Here is a 23,787-nt window from a genome sequence, read left to right on the forward strand (position 1 = left end):
TATGGACGTTTTTTTTATCTACTCCCCAACTTGTTGGTGCTTTTACTGTATATTCTCTCTTTATTGCCTCCATGGCGAGAGGCATTGTTTTCTGGTTGTCTGTCTGTCTCATTCTTGTGAGGGGTTGAGGATTTCTTTTTCATTTGGTCATAACTTTCACTTGGACTCAAGGATAAACTGACTAGATTTTGGTGGTCAAATGTCAAGGTCACTGTGACCTTGCATCCATCTCATTATTGTGAGAGCCATATTTTAGGAAGACCGTGAGGGCATTTCCTCAGATTTAGGCACAAATGTCCACTTGGACTCAATGATTCAAAAACGATCTGATTAGATTTCGGTGGTTGAAGGTCAACAAGGTCACCTTGTCCATCTCATTCTCGTGAATGTTATATCTCAAGAACCCTTTGAAGGATTTTTTTTTTTGGGGGGGGGGTCACTGTGACCTTATCCATCCTTTTTTCGTGAATGTGATATCTCAAAAACACCTTGGCAGTTGTTTTTTTTCTAACTTGGCACAAGTGCAGGGATGATCTAATTAGATTTTGGTGGTCAAAGGTAACGTTCACTGTGATCTTGTCTATCTCATTCTTTTGAACGCTGTATCTTCAGAACACCTTAAGGATATTTTTTTATTTGGCACAAACATCCACTTTGACCCAAGGATGAGCTAATTAGATTTTGGTGGTCAAATGTAAAGGTCACTGTGACCTTGCATCTGTCTCATTCTTGTGAAACCTATATTTTAAGAAGGCCTTGAGTGCATTTCCTCAGATTTGGCACAAATGTCCACTTGGAGTCAAGGATGAGCTGATTAGATTAGACTCCAGGTTGCCACTGGCTACCATCTTTGTTTGGGTTCGGAAACATAGTCACAACTTGGGAAACAGGTCAAACTTTATGTCTTTGAAACAACCTTCTGAGTCAAATATTAACGAGTATTTATCTTTTAGACAAATGGATACTTACTACTGTGACTCGGATGTAATGCTAATACTAATATGCGCAAGGCACGACCTTAGAGCTGGTATCACATACGTCCTATGGGGACCTAATGTTGATCTTACACTGGTGATATTGTTTTTTTCCTGCCATAACAGATAATGTAACTAAGTTGACACCTGGTCTATGCTTTTTTGGAGCACAAATTAATTTTTGCGATACCTTTGCCATGCTCATTATGTCTCATTTCAGCCCTCTGTTTTCTAATAGCAAGTGTTGAATTCGTTGTATTTGATACATAATTGATTCAATGTTTAATTCAAATTTATTTTTGTTTCTGCAGTGACCCTGACCTGCACCTTTTGCTGCTGACACTGACTCCCATTCATCAATGCTGAGTTGCACCACGAAGAGCGTCGGCAGTTAACACCCACGATGAAAGACCAGAAGGTTGGTCCCTTTTTCACCCAACATTAAACCCAACATTCGAAATACGAAGGTAAAAACAGGAGGTCAGCAATTAATTGTGCCACCTGGACAAACTTCCATCAGTGTTGAAAATATTCCCGCCTTGTTTTTCCGTCGGTTTGAGGGTTCCTAGAGCTTGACGCCCACTCAAAAATATCCAGAGCTAGAAAAAAAAAGCTTCATCCAAGCACTCTAACCTAGACGAGGGGGCCATTTCCGAACTTCTATTATTCTTCCACTGAAAGCCCTTAATGTGCGGCTGTTATCCCTTCACTTAAATGTGCTTTGCTCAGCTGAAAACGACTGGGAACGTCTGAGAAAAAAAACACCTGCCAGACTCATTAATTAAAATTTATGAGTGTCAGACCTTGGGCCTGGACTTGATGGATAATTTCAAACAGCTTTCAAAATCAACCTATATGTCAGCGGAGGTTATAAACATGACATATTCAGAGCTCTGTTCTCTTCTGTAAAACATCTCTCCCTCATGTTGTCAGTCACTGTTTGGATGTCCTTTGCAGTAAGCTCAATCACAACACCACATATGCTCACACTCATTAAGGGCCCGGCTTCATTATGCACTCATCTCGGTTTGTTTGACCACTCTCTCATGAGAAAAGATTAATTGACTGGCTCGGCTCGACTAAACTAAATATTTAAGTGTTTGAGGTGCATGTGGTTGGCTTCAGACTCCTCAGTGATGGTCTTTACTTGAACCTGGTTTGTTTTACTCAGCCCACGCTGCAATCTCTGCATGGCAACTCCCTGACGTGTCCACATATAGATTGTTTTTTAAATCATATGCCCATTATTGTATCACATGTATGCAATAGCCTCAGGGAAGCACAACATGAGCCAACATATATGGATTTCTTTTTCTCTTATTTTTACTGCTTTGCATGCACGTGAGTTACACAATATAGACAAGTTGTCTTTACTGCTCGCTTGTGGAGACAATTTGGTCTCATTACAGGATAAAATTATGGATTACAAGGAATTACACGCCTGCTGAGACTAAACAAAGGATGAAAATGATCGGTCTGGGAAAGATTTTCACTGTTTGTTCAAAGGTGCATTTAAGTGATGCTACATTTAAGGACTCAACATAAGATGTTCTCCTGATCTGTAATCCTTACCCTCCAAAATTACAACTCACCGAGCGCCAGATGCTGATTTAAATCAGCCTTTGCCAAGTCAGTGATACCCTTGACTAAGAATTTTCCTAGTCGACCAATAGTTGTCATTTAGGGCCATTAGTCGACTAGTCACCCACATGTTTACGATATTAATTTAATTATTAAATGATATATTTTGATATATTTATATGATTACACTGTGCTACATTACAGAGAAATACAAAACCGTACTAATGAACCTTCATTAATATAGGCCTATATTTTATCTACAAGTGCACGTCACACACTGAGCGAGCCGCCTGTTAATGACGCTGTGGGCTAATGGGCATGTAGCTACTTCCATGTTTCAGATGATACGTCATGTTTGTAGTCGACCAATGAAGATGAGTTTACATATCACCTTGGGTTCGTCCTTCACCTTCTCAAAATGATCCCACACTTTGGATTTCCTGCCCGACATGTTATTAACTAGCCTGTGGAATAACCGCAGGTACCAGCCCTGGAAATTAACCTGACTCCTGTCTGACTGCTGAGTGTGGCCACTTCCTGTGTTTGTCCTTCCAAATTAAATTCCCACATGATTTATTTTGACAAGGTGCTGCTCTGAATAGAGTTTCAGGTTGTTGTTTTCTGTGACTAAGCAACCACTGAAATCTTGCCAACTAATGACCTCTCTGGTCAACCAATGTTTGGTTGACTATTAGGGTTCAACCCTAAGAAGTAATTTGTCAGTCATTTAAAGTAGTTTTGATTGATGCAGTATCTGTTAAACTCATGGCATTGCTTAATTATCCATGCGCAACATATCAATTTTGCAGAAGAAGTCCAAAGAGAACTTGTGATATGAATCATTAAAGTTGAAGCAAACATTTTCCAGCATCAGTGATTTTTCTTATTAAACAGCTCATAGTTTGTATTCCATGGAGTCCTTCACAGCTGTTTGATTTCACACATTGCTTATGTAAAATAAATACCAATCTGTGTACAAGTTTGTGTAAACATCTGACGTTCAAGTGCACAGCCGAGAGCAGATGAGATGATGAACGTGTGCAGTGCCGAGATGACCTTCACAACAGAGGAATCTCTTAACACCTGCAAACAATTATTTAATGGTAAATGTTTTGTGAGGACATTGAAGAAAAATGTCAGCCTTGATTCTGATTGTAGTCATGCTTTTGCTCCAAGAAAAGCAGAAGAGGTCAGATGAAAAATTAACTTGAGGAATGCCAACGTAATTAAAAACTGACTCATTTAACACAACATTTCATATCGTCATTTGGTTTTGAAACATTTGCTGCTGGCATTATGAGAACATAATTTAAAGTTGATTGGTGAGAATTATGATGAGGGTCTAACAGCTGAAACAATACTGAAGCTCTGATGGGTTGATCACAGCAATCACACCAGTAAATAAGATGGAATTAGGTGGAATCAGCAGTTTAGAAAGTGACCACTGGAAATTAGTCCCTACATATTATGATCCATACTCTTTTATCATTCTTTCTTAAAGCTGTGATCAACAGCTGCAGAAAGTAATATAAAAAAAATCACACCTGCATGCACACATGTATAGTGTCATGCTTTAGATGCCATAGGAAGCGCTACCCATAGAGCCATAGTGCTGGTTAAAAGAAGAAGTGTCTATCTCCATCTGCTGGTCACACATAGACATTGTAAATACAGTGAAGTGCAAATTGCTGCATCACCTAAAATCTTTTTTCCCCTTTGGTCTGTGCATTCAAACCTTTTCTCATTTTAATGTAATCAAACCATTTAACTCTTTCAAACCTGGATAGATATCAGTTTTCTTTTGCTGCATTCAAATGCCTTTCACAAGAATTTCAACCTTTGAAACCTGAGCAAATTGGTTTGATTTCTAATAAAAAAAAGAAGTGGGGAAAAAAAAGCAATGAGCAACTTGGCATGACATGTCCCGCAAATTGCAAGAAAATTGCAAAACATGCCTAGCAAAAAAAAAAAGAGTGGAAAATAATAATTGAAAAAAAAAAGAATGAGCAACTTGGCATGACATGTCCCGCAAATTGCAAGAAAATTGCAAAACATGCCTAGCAAAAAAAAAAAAGAGTGGAAAATAATAATTGAAAAAAAAAAGGGAAAAATGCCAAGAAAAATGTATTTATAATTATTATAATTATATTTTAAAACATTACAGGAAAAAAAATCTCTCTTTCTCTCTCTATATATACAGTAAATATATTAAGCACTTTTTCCAGGTCATTTCCTTGTTGGTTTTTGTTTTTTACTTCTTTTTTTTTTTTTTCAAAGAAATTTTCCTGTAACTTTCACTCATTTCTTGCTATTTTTTGGTTATCTCTTATAAAGTTGCTCATTGTCTTTTTCTTGTGTTCTTGGAAGGAACCAGGTCACTTTGCTCAAGTTTTAAAGGGTGAACCATGACAAATTGAAATCAAAATCCGTAGAATATGCATACAGACTTATGAAGCAGACAGACTTACAAAGCAGTTTAAATACACATCTTAGTGGCTACTGTGATTAAATTTTAGGTATATGTGTCAAACTAACTGCTTTGTTTTTTAGTGTATTTGTTGTAAATTTTCATTTAAAACCAAATACACATCCTGGGGCGTCGGTGGCTTGGTGGTAGAGCAGGTGCCCCATGTACAAGGCTGTTGCCACAGCGGCCCGGGTTCGAATCCAGCCTGTGGCCCTTTGCTGCATGTCACTCCCTCTCTCTCTCCCCCCCTTTCACACTTGTCTGTCCTATCAATTAAAGGCTTAAAAATGCCCAAAAAATATCTTTAAAAAAAAAAAAGCACACACATCCAGACGATGAATACCAGGTGCTGGACAGAGGAACACAGAAGGAACATAGACGATAGTCAATGCACCCATGAATGTTTTTTTAAATTACCAATGAGGTGAGGTTTGCTCAAGCTCTTCATTAGACAATGATTTCTGATGGAGAGGTTGACGCTCTTTCTGTCTTCTAGGTCTCAGATACCTCAAAGGGATCTTGTAAATCAGGCTTACTATAGCAAAAGTACAACCTCAAGAGTAGCCTCTATATACAGACTCTACATTCAGTGAATGTAGAGTCTGTAAGCAAACCCCGGAGATCTTGCCTCCGGAAGAAGAGCGGAAGAGCCCTGGTTTCCGGTTGTAGGCTGTTTGTAGTCCGCGTGATATTGACCAATCATGTTTGAGCCAGCTGCAGTTGTTGCCAGGTTAAACGGTCCGTGCGGTGAACTAACGAGGCAGAACATAATTGGCGTCACTGCAAACTCATCCATCGCAATGGTTCAGCATATTTACTCATGTATAAACGGAAGTCGGAAACGGAAATTCGCCTCCTCCGCCCAAATCCAACCGGAATGCCAAAAAATCGGTGGTCTGCCCCCAGAGGCTGTTTCGCCGTCTGCCGGAAGTCAGACGCCGAATACAGCCGATGGGTTCTGAGAATGCCTCAAGAGTAAACACAGGACTCCAGTATTATAATGGTGGCAGTCTCAACAAAGACTACGTATCACAAGCTCCCAAATGTGATAGTTCTAGCTAGGGTTGAAACGACTTAAAGGGACACTTCAAACCGAAATCAATAACCCATTTTTACCTGTAGTGCTGTTTATTAGTCCAGATTGTTTTGGTGTGAGTTGCCTAGTGTTGGAGATATCGGCCATAGAGTTGTTTGCCTTCTCTCCAATTTAATGGAACTAGATGGCCCTTGGCTTGTGGTTCTTGAAGCGCCACAAAAATTGAGCATAGTGTTAGTGCACGCAGGACACGATGTTAAGCTCAGCTCACATCCCAGCTACATCAGCTGATCTCAAACAGTCCAATCAACTGATGGAGCGGCTGATTGATGGAAGGGAGTCAGCTGATAGATCACATGATTCCTTTCTACGCAACCAATTGGCGAAACTCATTCAGGTCGCCCTATTTAAACTGCTCTGGCCTGCCTACTGTTGCTGCTTCCTCTGCAAGCTGCTTTGCAACCTGCCTCCACCCCAGCTCCTCCTTTTCATGCTGTGTCTGACTTATCAATGTCATTTCTGTTTGTCATTGATGCTGCTCTGTCCTGTTCCCTGGGGGTCTTTGCTGCTGCTCTCCCTGGCTCAGGATTTACACATCAGCGCATGGAAGGGCAGAAAGTTTTGTTATTTCTGCCTCAGGCTTTCCTCGTTTGCACATGGAAGGGCAGAGAAGTGTGCTCTCTCCACCTTAGGCTTTCCTCCTTTGAACATGTAAGGGCAGAGAGGTGTGCTCTTGCTGCCTTGAAGCTTTCCTTGTAGGCATGTGGAAGGGCAGAGAGGCCCCAGAGCAGAGCCATACTGCCAAATGGAAATAAAGTTTTCTCTGGTCCTTACTAAAATACATTTGAAGAACTGATTGTGCAGTAGGAGGTACGCATCTACTGCTAGCTCAGCCAAGGAGGACATCATTGATGTTTACATCTCAGGCTGTCACGAGCACAAGCCTCTCGTCCATGAGTAGATGCATGCTTCCCTCTGCGTGGTAATATGATTGGTGGGTGTAGTTTGGTAGAAAGAAAATAGTTCCTACATGAAACTGCTCACAACAAGGTCTATGGATTATCTTGAGTAACTGGGTCATGATTTCTGGAAAGAGACATTGCTGTTGAGTTTTTCAAATGTTTTTTTTTTTTTTTTGGGTACTTTGAGCACCACAAGTCGAGCACCATCTAGTAGAAGGCAGACATTTCTACAACTGATATCTCCAACACTCGTCAACTCACACCAAAACAATCTAGACTGATAAATAGCACTACAGGTATAGGAGAAAAATGATTTGGGGATGAAGTGTCCCTTTAAAGCCTATATTGTAGAACAGTATTTGAAGACGATTTTGTAAGAGTTTCTTTCATAGCTCTACAGTTGATTAATTCAGGACATGATGCTGTAAAGTAGATGGAGAACATCAAACAAGAGGAAAAGCAGGGTAAATATTTACAGCACAGCACACAGACATTAATTTTTTAGTAGGATATTTCATCTCACTGGCAATAACACAGACTGTTCCACGTGGTCGCTCCAGTGAGTCACCATTCTGATCCAGCTATTTGTCCTCCTCCAGACTGAGACAAAGAAGATACATTACTGAAAGCACAATTTAGAAATCCTCTTAGCTGTCCATGCAAATACATTTTGTATGCTTTTATTTAGCTGTATTGTGCAAATGACAAGCCATAAGGGTAGGGTATTAGTGTAATTGCCGATTAGGAAACATTTGGTGGCTTTACTTTTGGATAATGTATACAGGGGAAAATGAATGTTGCTCTTTATTCTGGCAATCCATAAAACAAAATACTGTTGTGAGTGTTCTGGAGAGATGAGAAGCAACTAAAATAACTGTAGCATTCTGGCCAAAATATAAAGTAATTATACATACAGTCACAGGCCACTTTATTAGGTACACCTTGCTAGTACCAGGTTGGACCCCTTTTACCCCTTTTGCCTTCAGAGCTGCCTTAATTCTTTGTGGCACAGATTCAACAAGGTGCTGGAAACATATGGATTTTGTCAATATGGATTTTGGTCCATATTGACATGATGACATCACACAGTTGCTGCAGATTTGTCGGCTGCACATCCATGATGAGAATCTCTCGTTCCACCACATCCCAAAGGTGCTTTATTGGACTGAGATCTGGTGACTGTGGAGGCCATTGGAGTACAGAAGGTGCTTTATTGGACTGAGATCTGGTGACTGTGGAGGCCATTGGAGTACAGTTAACTCATCGTCATGTTCAAGAAACCAGTTTGAGATGATGTGAGCTTTGTGACATGGTGCGTTATCCTGCTGGAAGTAGCCATCAGAAGATGGGTACACTGTGGTCATAAAGGGATGGACACGGTCAGCAACAATACTCAGGTAGGCTGTGGTGTTTAAACCATGCTCAGTTGGNCCTCTGGCATCAACAAGGCATTTTGGCTCACTGGATATTTTCTCTTCTTTTGACCATCCTCTGTAAACCCTAGAGATGGTTGTGTGCGAAAATCCCAGTAGATCAGCAGTTTCTGGCACCAACAACCATGCTGCGTTCAAAGTCACTTAAATCACCTTTCTTCCACATTCTGATGCTCAGTTTGAACTTCAGCAGGTCGTCTTCACCATGTCTACATGACTAAATGCATTGAGTCGCTGCCACGTAATTGGCTGATTAGCTATTTGCGTTAATGACTAGTTGAACAGGTGTACCTAATAAAGTGGCCAGTGAGTTTATACATATTACATTATGCATATTACAGGAACATAATTTATCATGCTTATATATTTCATACATAAAACAAAAAGAATTGTAAAGGAAAAATGTCAGAAGGCTTTGTTTGAGATGAGTCAGTGAAAATAGGGTTTTTCCTCGCACTCCCAGATGGATATTTCTGTAAAGAACATTCACAGTTACATATTATGAAGCAGGTGGTTTTAAATTTCCCCATACACTTTCACATCGTGGAAGCTGTGTTTTGTTTTCACATTAGGCGAGAATGAGGATTGAAAACCCATGAATAGATTGTTCTATAGACGTGTCTGAGGGATCAGCTGTAGCTTTGCGTATTTGCAGAATATCCCTTTTCCCAGCACCAAATCAACAGCAGCCACAAAACAGCCTGATGTAAATTGTGCTGTTCAAGGTAGAAAGAGGGAATAAAAGTAAGCTGAAATTCTTTGTAAATGCGGCAATGGGTGCAGTATGGACACGTGGAAAACTAAATTTCCATTATAATTTAGTAGATTGGACTTAATGGAAAACTGCACCCCCCAAATGACCATTTGTATATCAGTTGCTGACCCTGTGTTACGTTGAGTTGTGGAGGAAACATAGTTTTTCTCGTATGCGTCTACGGTGAACAGAGAAACCAAGACTGGAGTAAACTGGAGCCACATTCAACACCAGCAAAACTACATCAAAACATGCACTTACAGCTCTCACACAACTCGTGCAGTATAATCCAAATCCAGTCATATGCTCAGTACTTCCCAAACAGACAGCCCTTATTGACAAAGAGCTGAATCACAAGTGAAACTTTACCCATACTCTCTTCAAAGCCAGACTCCGTTGACAAAAACGGCAATTTTATTTTGCTGAACACGGGAGCTGCTGGTCTACCGCTGCCTCGATCAGTTGGTTAGTTTGTGTTATAGTGTGTCTTTGGTGTTTTATAGGGTTTGTTACTAACTGTTCAACGCAGTGGTAGACCAGCAGCTCCAGTGTTCAGCAAAGAAGAGAGCATAGATACGTTTCACTTTCAGTTCACTTCCCTGTTGTAAGAGCTGTCTGTTTGGGAAGTACTGAGCACACGACAGGATCAATGAGACTTGGATTATACTGCATGAGTTGTGAGAGAGTTTGTAAATGGATGTTTTGATGTAATTTTGCTGTAGTTAAACACAGACCCTTATGACTTAAATTCATCAAGAATTTCGTCTGTTTTTGGATTCTTTGTTCACCGGAGTCATGCGAGGCAAAACAAATCTTTCTTCATGAATTCAGTGTAACACAGGGCGAGCAGTTGATATATACAAACGACCATTTGGGGGGTGGAATATTTCCCTGTAAGACCACCATCTGTTGCCATAATGTAATACTGCAGGAAAATTGCGGGACTTTATTTATTAATTAGATGTGTGGAATTAAATAACAAACTCCCCCTACCCTTTATTTAAACCACATCACATTATATGTGTTAGTACATGTACTATACATGATTACATATAACCAAGAACACACTGATATACCCTCACAGCAGCTTGGGTCTGCAGAGAAACAACCCAGGAGCTTAACTTGCATTAATATGAAAGTGACACTAGAGGGCGGTGGTAGCACACAAGTTCTTCCTGTTTGCTTAAGTACTGACATTTAAATCAACAACTTTTGTACTTAAGGTTATCTTTTAAAGGATTGTATGAAGCAGCTTTAGAGTGATTTACCAAGCAGAAAAAATATTTGTTTTAATAAAACTAAACTGTATCTCCCTTCAGTTTGTATTTAGCTTTAAGGGCAACTCAAACTTCAGGAGAGTGAAGGAAGAAGTATTCTAGTATAAGTATAATAATAATAATACCACAATTTAAAGATGCTTTTTTGCAAGTTAAGGTTTAACAATCTTACCAAAAGAAAAGGACAAAAAGTATTACCAACCTGGAGCAACATCATTTTTCTTGTGCTGCTTACAGACGCCTTTGATAGATATTTAAACCTTTGAACCCTGAGCACATTGGTGCAATTTCTTTAAAAGATATGGGGAAAAAAATCAATGAACAACTTTGTAATGAATGACCCACAAACAGCAAAAAATATATAATTTAGATTTTAATTTTATTTTATTTTTAAAAACTAGGGAAAAAAGAAAAACAGTAGGGAAAAAGTTTATTTATAATTATTATAATTACATTTTAAAATTATAGATTTATTATAATTTCTTAGCACTCTTTCCAAGTCATTTTCTTCTTTTACTAATTTATTGCAAATTTTCTGGCTCATTTATTCTTTAGTTGCTCATTACCCTCTTCCCATGTTTTTGAAATAAATGTATTTAATTAAATTAATTTGCTCAGGTTTCAAAGGGCTTTAAGTGTTAACCGTTAAAGCATTCATTATGCAGAAGAATCTTTAGTTCAGTCTGTAATAATGCATCAAATTTTATCAGATTATCAGGTGTTTATGTCAAATTTTTATACGTGAAGTAACCGTAGCTGTCGCACACATGCTGTGCAGTAAAACAGGGTCATATTGTCCTCTGAAATATAAATATAAAGTAGAATAAAATGTATAGTATTTGAGTAAATGTTCTTAGTTACATTTTACCATTGCCACGTCTCAGAAATCTCTCACATCCAAACAGGATTTTTGTCTTTGTTCTCATGTCAGCTACTATTCTTAGACCTGAGCTCATGATGCTCTCACATACAAGTTTCCAACTGTCGTAAACCTCCAGGTGATGAGACGTGTGTCACAACATTGGCACAGACCAAGTGACAACACATGCATGTCAGTTAAGTGTGGGAATAATTAAGAGAGTTAGATTTATGCTTGGAAAAAAGCTGTGATGTATTCCGTCTCTACAGTTAATATACTGCTCCCTTTGTTTGTCACCGATGCACCACTTAAGATACATTTCCTCGCAGACCCAAAATGAATTGGATCATACAAAAATATGTTGAGTTTTACTCCTGCATGTCATGAAACACAAGTTATGCTTGAGTATTTTAAGTGTCTTTATGTTTCATCAAGCGAGCTCTAAAGCCTGTTAAAATCAATGTCAGCCTGGAGGGCTCTAATTAGCTAACAAGACTCATCTTGCCCGTAATGTGGAATCTTTTAAACAAGGTTTTATCTTTCATTTCAGGGCTATTTATGTAGAATAATCCACTCCGAGTGGGCGTTTGTTAAACTGTGAATGTGGCTGGAACTCTTTACGCAGCTCCCTCAGTAAAAATTCTTGGGTCTACTTGAAGGTCAGATTTCAGTGAGTGCTCTGGAAGCAGAATGCGAATAAACTTGCAGAAGAGTTTGAAAATGAGGCAGCCTCCTGCGGTGACAGGCTCACGGAGATGAAACAGAAACAGCTGAGCCGTAGTTAAAGATTACCAGCTTTCTCTTTTATTGAAAAATATAGATGTTATTTCAAAGAAAGGAAAGTGAGGAAGGTAAATATATTAATATACTGTAAAACCAGAATAAGGAGTAGGAAAGGAAAACAGTACATACTTGGCATAACACTACAGCCACTGAATAGAAAAAAAAAGAGAAAACATTCAACAGCAGAACTTTGAGCCAGTTGTTTTTTCGCAGTCCTTATCTTTTTTTGCCACTCACCAAACCGCAGCTGTCAGGGCACGGGAAACTTTTAAGCAGACCTGGGGCACAAAGTATTTGCAAATTCCTTTATATGGTTTATTCTGGCCTACTTAAGAGTTCCCAACAGAGAAACACAGCAAACACCAGAAAGTTAAGACATTTACAAGAAAGTATTTTAGTGTAATTTAGTATACTTTCCCATGATTCTCTATTTACCACTTCCAAATTCACTTGCAAGTACACTTTGGCCGCAGCTGTGCTATTTAGTGTTGGAGCCGCTAACATTCCTCTGGTTCTCACGCTAGTACCACAGAGTCTCACTGCCGATAACAAAGATTGTTTACTGTAATCATCGATGGCACAAATTATATTTACATTACTTGATTAAAACAACGGCAGATAAGGAGTGTTTTTCTTCTTCTTCTTTTTTTTATAGTGTCCATTTCTTAGTGATGAACATGAAGGATTGCAGCTGCCCAAACAATCCACAAACCACACAATTCACAATAAGAAGCTAAGAGACATCTTAAAGTTTGGCCCATTTACATCAAAACATAAAAGAGTTCTGACTCTTATCTTACTGCATTTCTATACATAAGTAAATAAAAAAGAAACAAGATCAAACATCCTGCTAACGTTACCCAAATAACATAGTTAGAACATACTTGGCAGTTTCCTCCAGATCGCTTTTAAAGGGGTGGTTCGGATTTTTTGAAGTGGGGTTGTATGAGGTGCTCATCCAAAGTCAGTGTATTAAATACAGTAGATGTCAGTCAGCGCGCCCCCAGTTTGAAGAAGCAGGCAGGAGTCTACAGAAGCTAAGCAATGTACTGCTGTGGACGGGGGCAACAGCGAAATATATTTTTGCCACCTAAAAAAAAAAATCTAAAAATGAAGTCTGACTTTGAAGAGAGCGTTGTAACGGCTTCAGTTCCCCATCTATTTTCTCGTCAAAGCCACCAGACTCTATTGACAAAAACAGTAATTTTGGCTTGCTGAACCCTGGAGATGATGGTCTACTGCTGCCTCGATCAGTTTGTTTGTGTTACTGTGTGACTTTGTTGAATACAAACTGTTCATGTTAAACAAACTACTTTAAACACTAAAGTCACACAATAACAAACAAAACTGACCAAGCCAGAGGTAGATCAGCAGCTCCGTTCAGCGATGTTAATTCATGGTTTTTCTCAATTGAGTCTGGTTTGAAGACAGTTATGTAACGGCTTCAGTTCCCTGAAAGGAAACGCTGTCTGACAGCAAGGTATATTCATTTATTCATTCATTTTCCATAACCTGTTAGGGGTCACAGGGGGCTGGAGCCTATCCTAGCTGACACTAGGTGAGAGGCAGGGTACACCCTGGACAGGTCACAAAACTATCACAGGGCTGACACATAGAGACAGACCAGACGTTGCGCTACACTTTTTCGTCGCCGGTCATTTTGACCGACGGGGTCATAAAAATCCGGTCATAATCTATTTTTACCGGTCATTTTAATTTTCGTTTTTAGATATTCAAGATTTTAGAAGATATTCAAAGACATTTAGTTTTAATTCGTTCGTTTTTAATAAATCCAACAAGCAAGTTATAAAGTGTGCATTAATAAGGACATGAACGAAAAGATGAACAGACATCCACACACCCGTGCCATTAGGCTTCGCCCTGGACACACCGGACGGCACTAACGTGTCCGGTGTGTCCAGGGCGTTATGTAGTTATGCCTGTAGGCTCACGTTCCTCAGTGCGTGCTGTTGTTGTTTTATTTTGAAAATTGTCTGGATTCTCTCGTCTTTTCTGTGTCCGACTTCCTGTTTGGTACGATCCGCTCGATCCAGACAGAAGCGCTCGCGGCTCCCGTGAAAAATAGACCAGATGCCGAACTGAAGTGCTGCCTCTAGTCCGCAGGCGCTCTGCTCTGCTCAGCGGCCTGTGTGGACAGTCAGATAGGTTAACATGGGCGCTGACTGAAAACTGCCTATGCTGCTGGGCGCCGTGATTCGGTTCCGCGTCAGGTGTGTCCAGGGCGTTATGTCAGCAACGCTACATGAAGCAGATGAATGACTTTTTCTCTGCAGTACTGTGCACTCCGCCGCCAAGTGGGCAGGGGTGGTAATTTCAACCGGTCAAAATGACCGACGGCCTTCAGATTTTCCGGTCATTGTTGTAAAAAACCAGTCAATGACCGAGAATATCCGGTTAACGTGACCCCTGAGACAGACAACCATTCACACTCACATTCACACCTACGGACAATTTAGAGTCACCAATTAACCTGCATGTCTTTGGACTGTGGGAGGAAGCTGGAGCACCTGGAGAAAACCCACGCTGACACGGGGAGGACATGCAAACTCTGCACAGAAGGCCTCCCCCACCCTGGGTTCAAACCAGGAACACTCTTGCTGTGAGGCGACACTGACATCTACTGTATGTAATACACTAACTGTGGATACCTCATATGACCCCACTTCAAAAGATCTGAACTATCCCTTTAATTTCAGAACTTCTCTCAGCCTGTTCATCTACACGTGTTTCCAAAACATTACAATAGCCCGAGGCAGAATGGCACAGCATCCTGATTCTGTGTACACACCCCTGCATCAGTGCCACAACAGGAAATTCAAAGCTCCCATTCGTCAAACCTGGCAATTAGTTTTCTAACACCAACTAAAAAAAAAGGTCAGACATTAATCATGGGATACCGGAGAGGAGAGTACACCTCTTTTGGCCTTATTTAGAACTGAAAGTAACCTGGAGGAGCCGACTGAGCGAGCGTGCACTGTGAAAGCAACTAAACACAAAAAAGCCAAAGAGAAACAGCCCACCTGTCTGTTCCTGACCCTGCTGTTTCTGGAGCAGTTCCAGCTGGTTGGGGGCCAATAATCCAGCACATTTAATGAGTAGACAGGGAAAGGCCAGATGATGGGTTGATTTAATCATCTGTTCCTACTGTGTGATTTGGGTTGTGTGGAGGAGGTGGATAGTATCACTTGTGGGGCCAGTTCAGGAAATATCCGCCGCTTTCACTGCCCCGAGACATACCTGATGCCCATCTATTAAGTAGCTGCGCTCTAATAACACTTTGAACATGTTTTCACTTCCTTTCTCTGCCCTTAGAGACGAGTCTGAACACATGTCTGGAGAGAGTTTTGGGAAGAGCCATAACTATTAATTTTAATATAACAATTTGTCTACTGCAACAACTCCCCTTCAAACATGTTTATGCCTCTCTGCTGACCTGCTAATCCTACCAACCTCAGCAATGATGTGGAATGAGATGTGATGACACAGAATAACACACTATTAGCCACAATCACCACTTCTGTCCTGTCTTTAAAAAGTACAGGACACAGAACACATACCAAAGGCCTTCTGTTTTTTGACAATTCACAAGTAAAAAAGCCTTCACTAGCAGCGGGTGATTTTGTAAAACAGAAGTCATTGTCGTCCAATACAGCCTTGTCGTGACAGTGATAGCGGGAATGATGTGACTTAAGATAATTTTATGTCTACTTGAGTCTGATATTAAGTGCCATGCAGCCAACTCCTGTGAAAGTAGTTGGCTCACTCTGTAGTACCATGTAATTTTTGTAAAAAAAAAAATTCAACACATCAGAAAGACCCCAATTCTAAACTTTTAAGACCTAGCAGTGCACGTTAAGTATGATCCATCCCTTATAAGAATAAATACCACAGCTCTCTGTGAGTTAAAACAATGAAGATTAAAGGCGTTTTTGGACCAGAGGAGCTTTTCATAGCTCAAAGAACCCACATTTTTGTCATATCCGCACCACAGGAACTAGGAACAATCGTAGCTCTTAGAACACCATTTTAAGGGACTTTTTTAGCTCCTATGTCAGAGCAGTTACCCTCCAGCACAAGAGAAACCATGAGTGACGTAAGTGTAGATTGACTGATCAAATACAGCCAATGCAGCGCCGGCAACTGCCATTTTGAAAACCTGTTAGCCATGTAAACAACACAAAAAGCAAACAACAGCTTGTAAAAAATTTAAGAAAACACAGGAAGTAAAGTCCAGGCTTTAGTGAGCATATGTGATGGTGGAAATACAACACGATTCAGGGTTCCCACAAATCGTCATGGACAAAAATTGAAACTTTTCCATGACTTTTCAACGACCCATGACTTCACGACATATAACACGGACAGAACGCAACAGCAAAATAACTCCTGCTCAGTTATTCTTTTGCTACTTAGTTTTCCTGGGGTGGAACATAATCAATAATCTCCAAATAAGAAGTTGATATGTGTCTGATGAAACAAAGGCTACTGTGAGCAGCAAATTTTTCTTCTGGATTGGCTTGTTGGTTAATTTGTTTGAAAGAAAAGAATGCGCCGTACCTTCAAACTACTATGCTCTGCTTCCAGAGCAGTTAAAACGGAAGCAAAGGGCGCATTGGCACTGCTCAAGTGACAAACCCCCAACATTGTCCATGTCAATTTTTTTTCTGCACTTGCCTGGCGTTATTCAAACATAATGACATCGGTAAACAAAACGCAGTGTGTCCCAGCTACGTTACGTCAACAGCTACAGAAAATAAAATTGCCATTAGTTTACATTTTGTGGAAGGTTATCCACTTGAGATTACTGCAACACTTTCATGACAAACAAAAAAATTCCATGACTTTTCCAAGTTCTCCATGACCTTGGGAACCCTGTATACCAACCACCGGCCAGCTTACAGTACGTCACTTAAGTGTTCCTCTTGGTGGTGCGAATGCAAACAAAAAAGAAAAAAGAAAAAAGAAAAACCTTGAAGGTGTGTGGTCCTTGGATGGACACTTCCTGTCCAGGAGTCCCCCGAACCGTTCGGTCCGAAAACGCCTTGTGCCAAAGAGAGACAATAGCAAAAAAGTAAACTAACAAATACAGGCTACTGTAGACCAACTTCCAGATACTCTATGTACACCAAATAAAGTAAAAAATACCAGAAATCACCCCTTAGACTCTGACGTGGACAAAAGTAATTAACTACTTTATCTATTTAGTGTCTATGCCAAGACATTGTCATTGGGAAATTAAGCTCCATGATCACTTCCACACTCAGCGATTAGAAAGAGTTTCACTTCTTGTCCTTTTCCTTCCTTGTTCAGAATCTGTAGTACACGTCCTCATCCGGTTTCTGAATTCGCACACCCTCCTCACCTCACACATCACACCCCAAATGTGATATTAATGTGATTGACAGCTGGGGGTACAGTCCTCTAACCCTTTGGTCACCCTTTACTTCTTAAAATGAGTGTGATGCTCATAACCAATAGCTTGCTCATTGTTAAAGCACCTTTGAGGAGGAGAAGGTTTGAACGCAGGAGCCAGTCTTATTTGAAAATGGAGAATTCCCCAATAATAATGAGTTCAGAGTTTGATGTTGCAAAAATTAGCAACCATCAACACACCCAAACCTGTCAAGAGTTCCACTCTGAGAGCCAGTCTGTATGCACTCTGGCATGCACTCCGCTCATATCTCCTTGCTACAGCACGGTGAATAAGGCTTAATTGGTTTGATTTTATGATGTTGAACAAAGTGTGCAGAAATTAGACTGATCTACAAGAAGCTTAAAGCAGAAGTGGCCCTGCCTCTAAATCCCTCCGCAGCCTTTCCCAGCTTCTCCATTAGTGTCCGAGACTATCCGTGGCAGTGGTACCAGTTTAGTCTAAACTCGAATCTCATCGTCGTCGTCATCCATGAAGGTGAAATCTTCCTCCCCACGTGGCGAGCTGTACTTTGCACTGTCCGTGTCGCCGTCATGGAGGTGGTACTGAGGTTTCTCCTCAGTGACAGAGCCAGAGCTGGACACGGAGCAGCTGTCCAGATTGTGGTGGTTGTTCCTGGTGTGTAGCTCCGGGGTGTAGGGATCCACCGTGGGCTTCTGCTGGTACATGCTGCGAGGTGGCCTTGCGGGGGCTTGCTCCTCCGCGTCGTCGTCATCTATGTGAGGAATGAGGGAGGGTGACGCACGGCCCTCGCTGCCCTTGCCCTCTTCATAGCCGAGGTCGTCCTCATCCCAGCCTTTCTTCTCCATCACGCTCAAGATGTCCCCAAGCATGGAGGGCCCCAAGTCAATGTGGAAGGACATCATAGACTCTGCGTGCTTCATTCCACCTCCTTTAGGCATGGATTGAGGCAAATCTGTAAGCTCGCCGAAATTCCGCTCTTCAAACTCTGCATCCAGTGTCGCCATCGCTGCCGCTCCATTTACAGGCCTGCTTTCGATCTCCGACAGCCTCTTCATGGGGCTTGAGGAAACACTCTTCGGCAGCTGGTTGCCTCTGTTAATATCCTCCTCATTTAGGTAGGGCAGGGAAATGGCGTTTTTCACATAGTTGGACGAGCCACCAGAAGGCGCCATCATATTGTAGTCATACTTGTCCCCTCGGTTTACTGATTGCGAGCGTTTGCTGCTCCTGAATGTACGGGACAGCAGTCCCGGTTTGGACCCCGGGGAGCCGTGCTTCGTCTCTGGCTCCCTGGGAGGTTCCCCTGATCGGGTGCTAAGAAATGAAGTGTCCCCAAAGGCATCTCCTCCTCTGCCAACGTGCATGGTGTGGCGGAAGTCCCCCAGTGGAGCGCTGATCATCTCAGCGGTCAGGTCAGCTCTGGACCGCCGCTTCGACTGGTTAGAGTTGTTCACCAGCTGCTTGAGAATCGGCATGATGGCAGTCTGTCACTTATAATCCACAGAGAGAAATGAAACTAGCTTCTGCAGGAGTTCAGGAGAGTTCCTTCCAGAATTATCTGGCAAATCTGTGAGCTGTTGTCAAAGAAAGTATAATTCCAGGTGTTTAATGTGTGCAGCCATTCTGGTCCTCCAGCTCGGGTTTCATCTTGTGGATCAGCCTGTGAAGAAGAATAGAGAGAATTAAAACCACATCAGTAGTTACGGCCTTGGCAGGCAATGTGGAAATATGCAATTAATAATAACACACACCATTTTATTCTGCTGAAAATGCAACATACCACTTTAAATGCTTCTCTAAAGAGCTGTCTATTCATTTCTCATCACCCACTACCACATAACTCCCTCTGTCCTGATCTGCATCAAGTATGGAAACTTTTGTTGCCAGAGTCTCAAAACGAAGCCTCACTTGAGTTCAAAACTAACAAAAGCTTTTATATGCAGGAGTCTGTGTAGGGAGTTATGTAATGGTAAAGAAAGCTTTCTGGTACAAAGTTCGCAGCACCTTCACCTTACTTAAAACCAACAATAATACCACCGGTGAAGTTTAACAAGGCAAAAATAAGTTCTCATTTAAATGTGTCGGCACAATTCTTCTGGTACATTTTTAGCTCTTTCTAAAAACTCTAATAGGCTGCTGTCACATTCAGTTTTTCAAGCGATTGCAGTGTCCGCTGTCTCTGCTGTGCTTTAGTTCCCATTTAGGCCCCTGACTGTTACATAACCAGCAAGACACAGGATACTAGGAGCTGGAGCAGTTCAAGCTGGCAGGAATAAAAGAAATGAGAAAAAAAGAGAATGAAGTGGAACAGCATTTCTTCAGCGTGGATCGACTTACAGCACAGCTCAGAAAATTCAGATCAGATACATTCTGTTCTGACTTTCCTATCATCTAGAGATAAAGTGCTTCCACTGCTAGCTCTTTGTGTTTTTGTCTCAGTTTTAGCTTTTGTCTCTTTGGCCTTGAAGGTGAAACTGGAACACTTCAACAGTGTATTTAGTTCTCTTTAACAGGGCTTCATTTTATCTGTTTTTCACTTAACACATATCAGTAACCATGTTTGACCTACGTTTGTCTACCAGCTCTGGTGATGGCCAAGTTATAGATTGTGTAAAAGGAGCTAAAGATAATCAAGGTGAGGTGCATTACATTAAGGGCACCCTGCTCTCCTCACATATAAAAACTTAAAAGACTGCATAACAGGGCCGCTATGAAGTCCCTTCATAATGCCACTTCTGCTTTTTTATACAGAACCAAACATTACATCATCATACCGTGATGTTTGATAGCATGCCAGCATCATGGAAGCTAAGCAGCCAGTATCAGCCTCTACTGTGATATAGGCTATAACATTGCTGACTTTTTTGGCTACTCTTCTACTAGTTCTTCTTACCTGACAGCTGCTTTTTAAATCAGTGGTGGATTTTATACATAACACGTCATCAAAACGTCAAACCCGTCCAATCTATTGCTCCCATCCTGCAGGCTGTCCCTTTTACACAGATGTTGATACGACCTCCAATGTCAGCTGAAGGCTAATTTATACTCCCTTTACATACGAAAATAGATATGGCCATTTCAAATGTTGCAAACACCTCAAGCGTCATACTTAAGTGCATCCTTTATAATGGCATCGATACAGCCAATAGATGGCACTAGTAGGCGGAGTTAAAAGACGACAAATAATGAGGCGACAGTATAATATTGTACCTTTAAAGGAGGCAGCGTTGTAGACAGCAGTGGTCTGCAAAGGCGGAGAATTATTTTCATTGTATTATCGATTTGTTTCAATCTGCCAATATCTAAATTTCCTACAGTCGTATCTTGCTTGAACTACGCTACTCTGCCTCCTCAATGTCCGGTGGTACTGCTCTGTTTCATCCGTATCCATAAGCTTTCAGATAACATGCACAAATATGGATGAAGTAAACGCAGAGTACATACAGAAGGCCCTGTCTGTCTCTGTATCTAACGGGGAGCATAAATGAGCCAATAAAGGCAAGAAAACTCTATCCCCATTTTGCGCTTCCGCCTTGAATGTTGCACCGTTATTCTGCCTTGCTGTTCTGTATATAAGGTACAACTGGAAAATGGGGGGACCGAGTTGTCTCGCCTTTAAGCCAGCAGCAGAAGTAATGAAAGTAACAGCAGGATGGGATGAGTGTGACGTTTTGACGGCATGTTATGTGTTCGCCGCCGAGAGATTTTAAAAGAAGCTAGGGCAGCAACTAACAATTAGTTTCATGGTCGATTAATCTGTCAATTATTTTCTCAATTCATCATCAATTAGTTGTTTGGTCTATACAATGTCACAAAATTGAGAAAAATGTCTGTCAGTGTTTCCTAAAGCCCAGTATAACATCCTTCAGTGTCTTATTTTGTCCACAACCCAAGAAACTCAGTTTACTGTCACAGAGAAAATATTCATTTGTAAAGCTGGAATCAGAAAATGCAGACATTTTTCTTTAAAAAATGTACTCAAATTGATTATGGAATTAGTTGGTGATTAACTTATGGGTTAACGACTAATCAGTTAATGCAGTTATAGCTAGCAGCAGTCAGCAGCTAACTCATATAAGAACAACATCAACTGCAAATGTCCACAAATTGGGAAGACAGTGAGGCCCAGGAGTTCCTCACCCTCTGGGCTGAGGATGGGATCAGCCACCATATAACAGGGATGGTAAATGATTGTTGTCATATTATGCCATTGTTATTGTTTAGAAAGCACCACCCGCCGTGTATATGTCACACTAGAGGCCCACACTAAAAAAGCAAAGCTGGCATAATGAAGGGTCTTTGTTGCGGCCCGATGGCAGGATCTCTGTGTAACAACGGCTTTTTAAAATAATAAAATGGCTCATTTCAGCACTTTGACCAAACTGTCCTCAAGTCACCAGTGAATCAAGCCTTGAAACGTGATCTTAAAGCGAGTGGAGAAGAGATTTAAACACCCACTTATGTGCTAGCTGCAGTCCACTAGCTCCATGTGTTACTGACATTAACAAGGGTCTCAATTGTTTTAGCCAGACAGCAGTCCCATCATTCTCAGTGTTTTCAGACTGGAGCTGAAGCCCACGCTCGAGGCCTGTGTGCGTATCCCCACAGTGAATGAATGGGGGCTTCACTCAACAATATTGCAAAGGAACGTCACCCATGAAAACATTTGCATCTCTGACAAGAACCCATTGAATTGGAAAGGCAACTGTACCACTAGAGGGAACAGAGGGGGGTTTGATAGATGATAGAAGCTAGCGCTGTTTTTTGTTCGCTGCTCTTTCAAAAGAGAGATCATCCCCGAAGAGAACTGAACTCTATCCAGTGCCAAGGTTTTATCCTCTATATTCAACAACTTCATTCAAGATTTCTCTGTCGTTCGGCTGCTGCTAATGGCGGAGATGCACTGTCCCTGTAACAAAAAAGATGGCACAAAAGGAGGCCCAACAAAAAGCAAACGCATTAACAAAAGTATCCGAAAAGCTTATTTTCAAGTTCTATTGTAAAAGCCTTTTGAGTTCAAGTTCACACCCTTATATGTGACAACTGGAATGGGCTTACTGTTACGAAAGCTATTTAAACAGCAACTGGATGCCAAATTATAAGATTATAGCGTAGAGCAAACAAATGCCCACAAAGTCCCTGTGAGCGGACTCACAGCGGTTAGATTAATGCAGTATGATCTATTATTAGCTAAACCCTTTATTACTTCATGCCTTGTGCGGTAGCCAATTAGTATCTGCTGCACAAAAGGCTGCTGAATGTGTGACGGACCACTCAAGACAACTCATCAACTGATATGTTCCTCCCCGCTGCCCATAGTTTTGTATTTCTCTATGGCAACATCAGAGCAGAGCACTGGGCTACCAAGCGAGCTTCCTGTCTCTAAGCCGGCCGGAGACAGCCAGAGAGATTTTATCCCCTACATGGAGAGATCAGCTCATTCAGATGGATTCAGATGGATGGATTAACCCTTCACAGTGGCCACATGCAGGGCAATAAGACAATCACCATGGTGCTACAGCAGAAGGGGAATGCCTTTGATGTGCCTTGTCACTCCAAGACATTCAACCTCAGCATAAAATATGTCAGTGGGTGCTCAAATATCAAAAGGTGCAAACCCCACACCTTAAGTCTTTCTAGGAAATGGCCCATTTAATGTCTATGGCGGCCCCTTGGTGTTTGATGAGGAATAGTTCAAACCCCCCCAGGATCATCAAGACCCCATTATTGTGGGCATGACAAAAGATGGAGTATGGCCTGCAGGCAGTCCTGTCATATTCAGTTCTAGCCTTTCAGTACTGTTTCAAAGATAAATCATGAAGAATGGCAGGGTTATGTGCATTCTACTGTTTCACAATAACATTCAAGAGACCATTTCAGAAGTCTAAAAAAAGTGCCCTAGTACCCTAACCCTTCTGCACATAAAACTGTAGCTGTGTTAAATGTTCTCTCACATAAAAAGGGAACATTAAGCAACTTTTTCAGTTGTTTTGGGAAGTCTATCCATGTTTTCTCCAAATCAGTGGTAGGTTAATTTGAACCCTTCTTAAATACCATACCGGACCTTTTTCTACATACAATGACAAACAATCCATTATTTTATCTTCAAAGGAAAATCTCCTCCAATGTTCAGGCAATTCATTGATTATTTAGCTTTAAGTATAAAAACCTAAACATTGTCAATAATAACTAAGTCCTAATGTCCTCAAATGAGACGACAATGAAGTCCTAATGTCTTCAAAGAG

General features: G+C 41.1%; 1 protein-coding gene and 1 long non-coding RNA gene across 2 annotated transcripts in view; one reads left to right on the forward strand and one right to left on the reverse strand.

Annotated features, from left to right (window-relative positions):
- Positions 1-23,787, forward strand: part of LOC126399621 (uncharacterized) — an 85,980-nt gene that overhangs the window by 39,016 nt on the left and 23,177 nt on the right. The window contains exon 2 of the long non-coding RNA XR_007570915.1: positions 1,286-1,392. This is a non-coding gene — a long non-coding RNA (uncharacterized LOC126399621). The remainder of the gene's footprint in view (positions 1-1,285; positions 1,393-23,787) is intronic.
- cdc42ep4b (CDC42 effector protein (Rho GTPase binding) 4b) overlaps positions 12,125-23,787 on the reverse strand; it is a 35,029-nt gene continuing 23,366 nt past the window's right edge. The window contains exon 2 of the mRNA XM_050059712.1: positions 12,125-19,202. Within this exon, the coding sequence (XP_049915669.1) occupies positions 18,019-19,017 (999 nt within the window). The 5' untranslated portion in view covers positions 19,018-19,202 and the 3' untranslated portion in view covers positions 12,125-18,018. The remainder of the gene's footprint in view (positions 19,203-23,787) is intronic.

This window comes from Epinephelus moara, chromosome 13 (genome assembly GCF_006386435.1).
Source record: "Epinephelus moara isolate mb chromosome 13, YSFRI_EMoa_1.0, whole genome shotgun sequence".
Lineage (NCBI taxonomy): Eukaryota > Metazoa > Chordata > Actinopteri > Perciformes > Serranidae > Epinephelus > Epinephelus moara.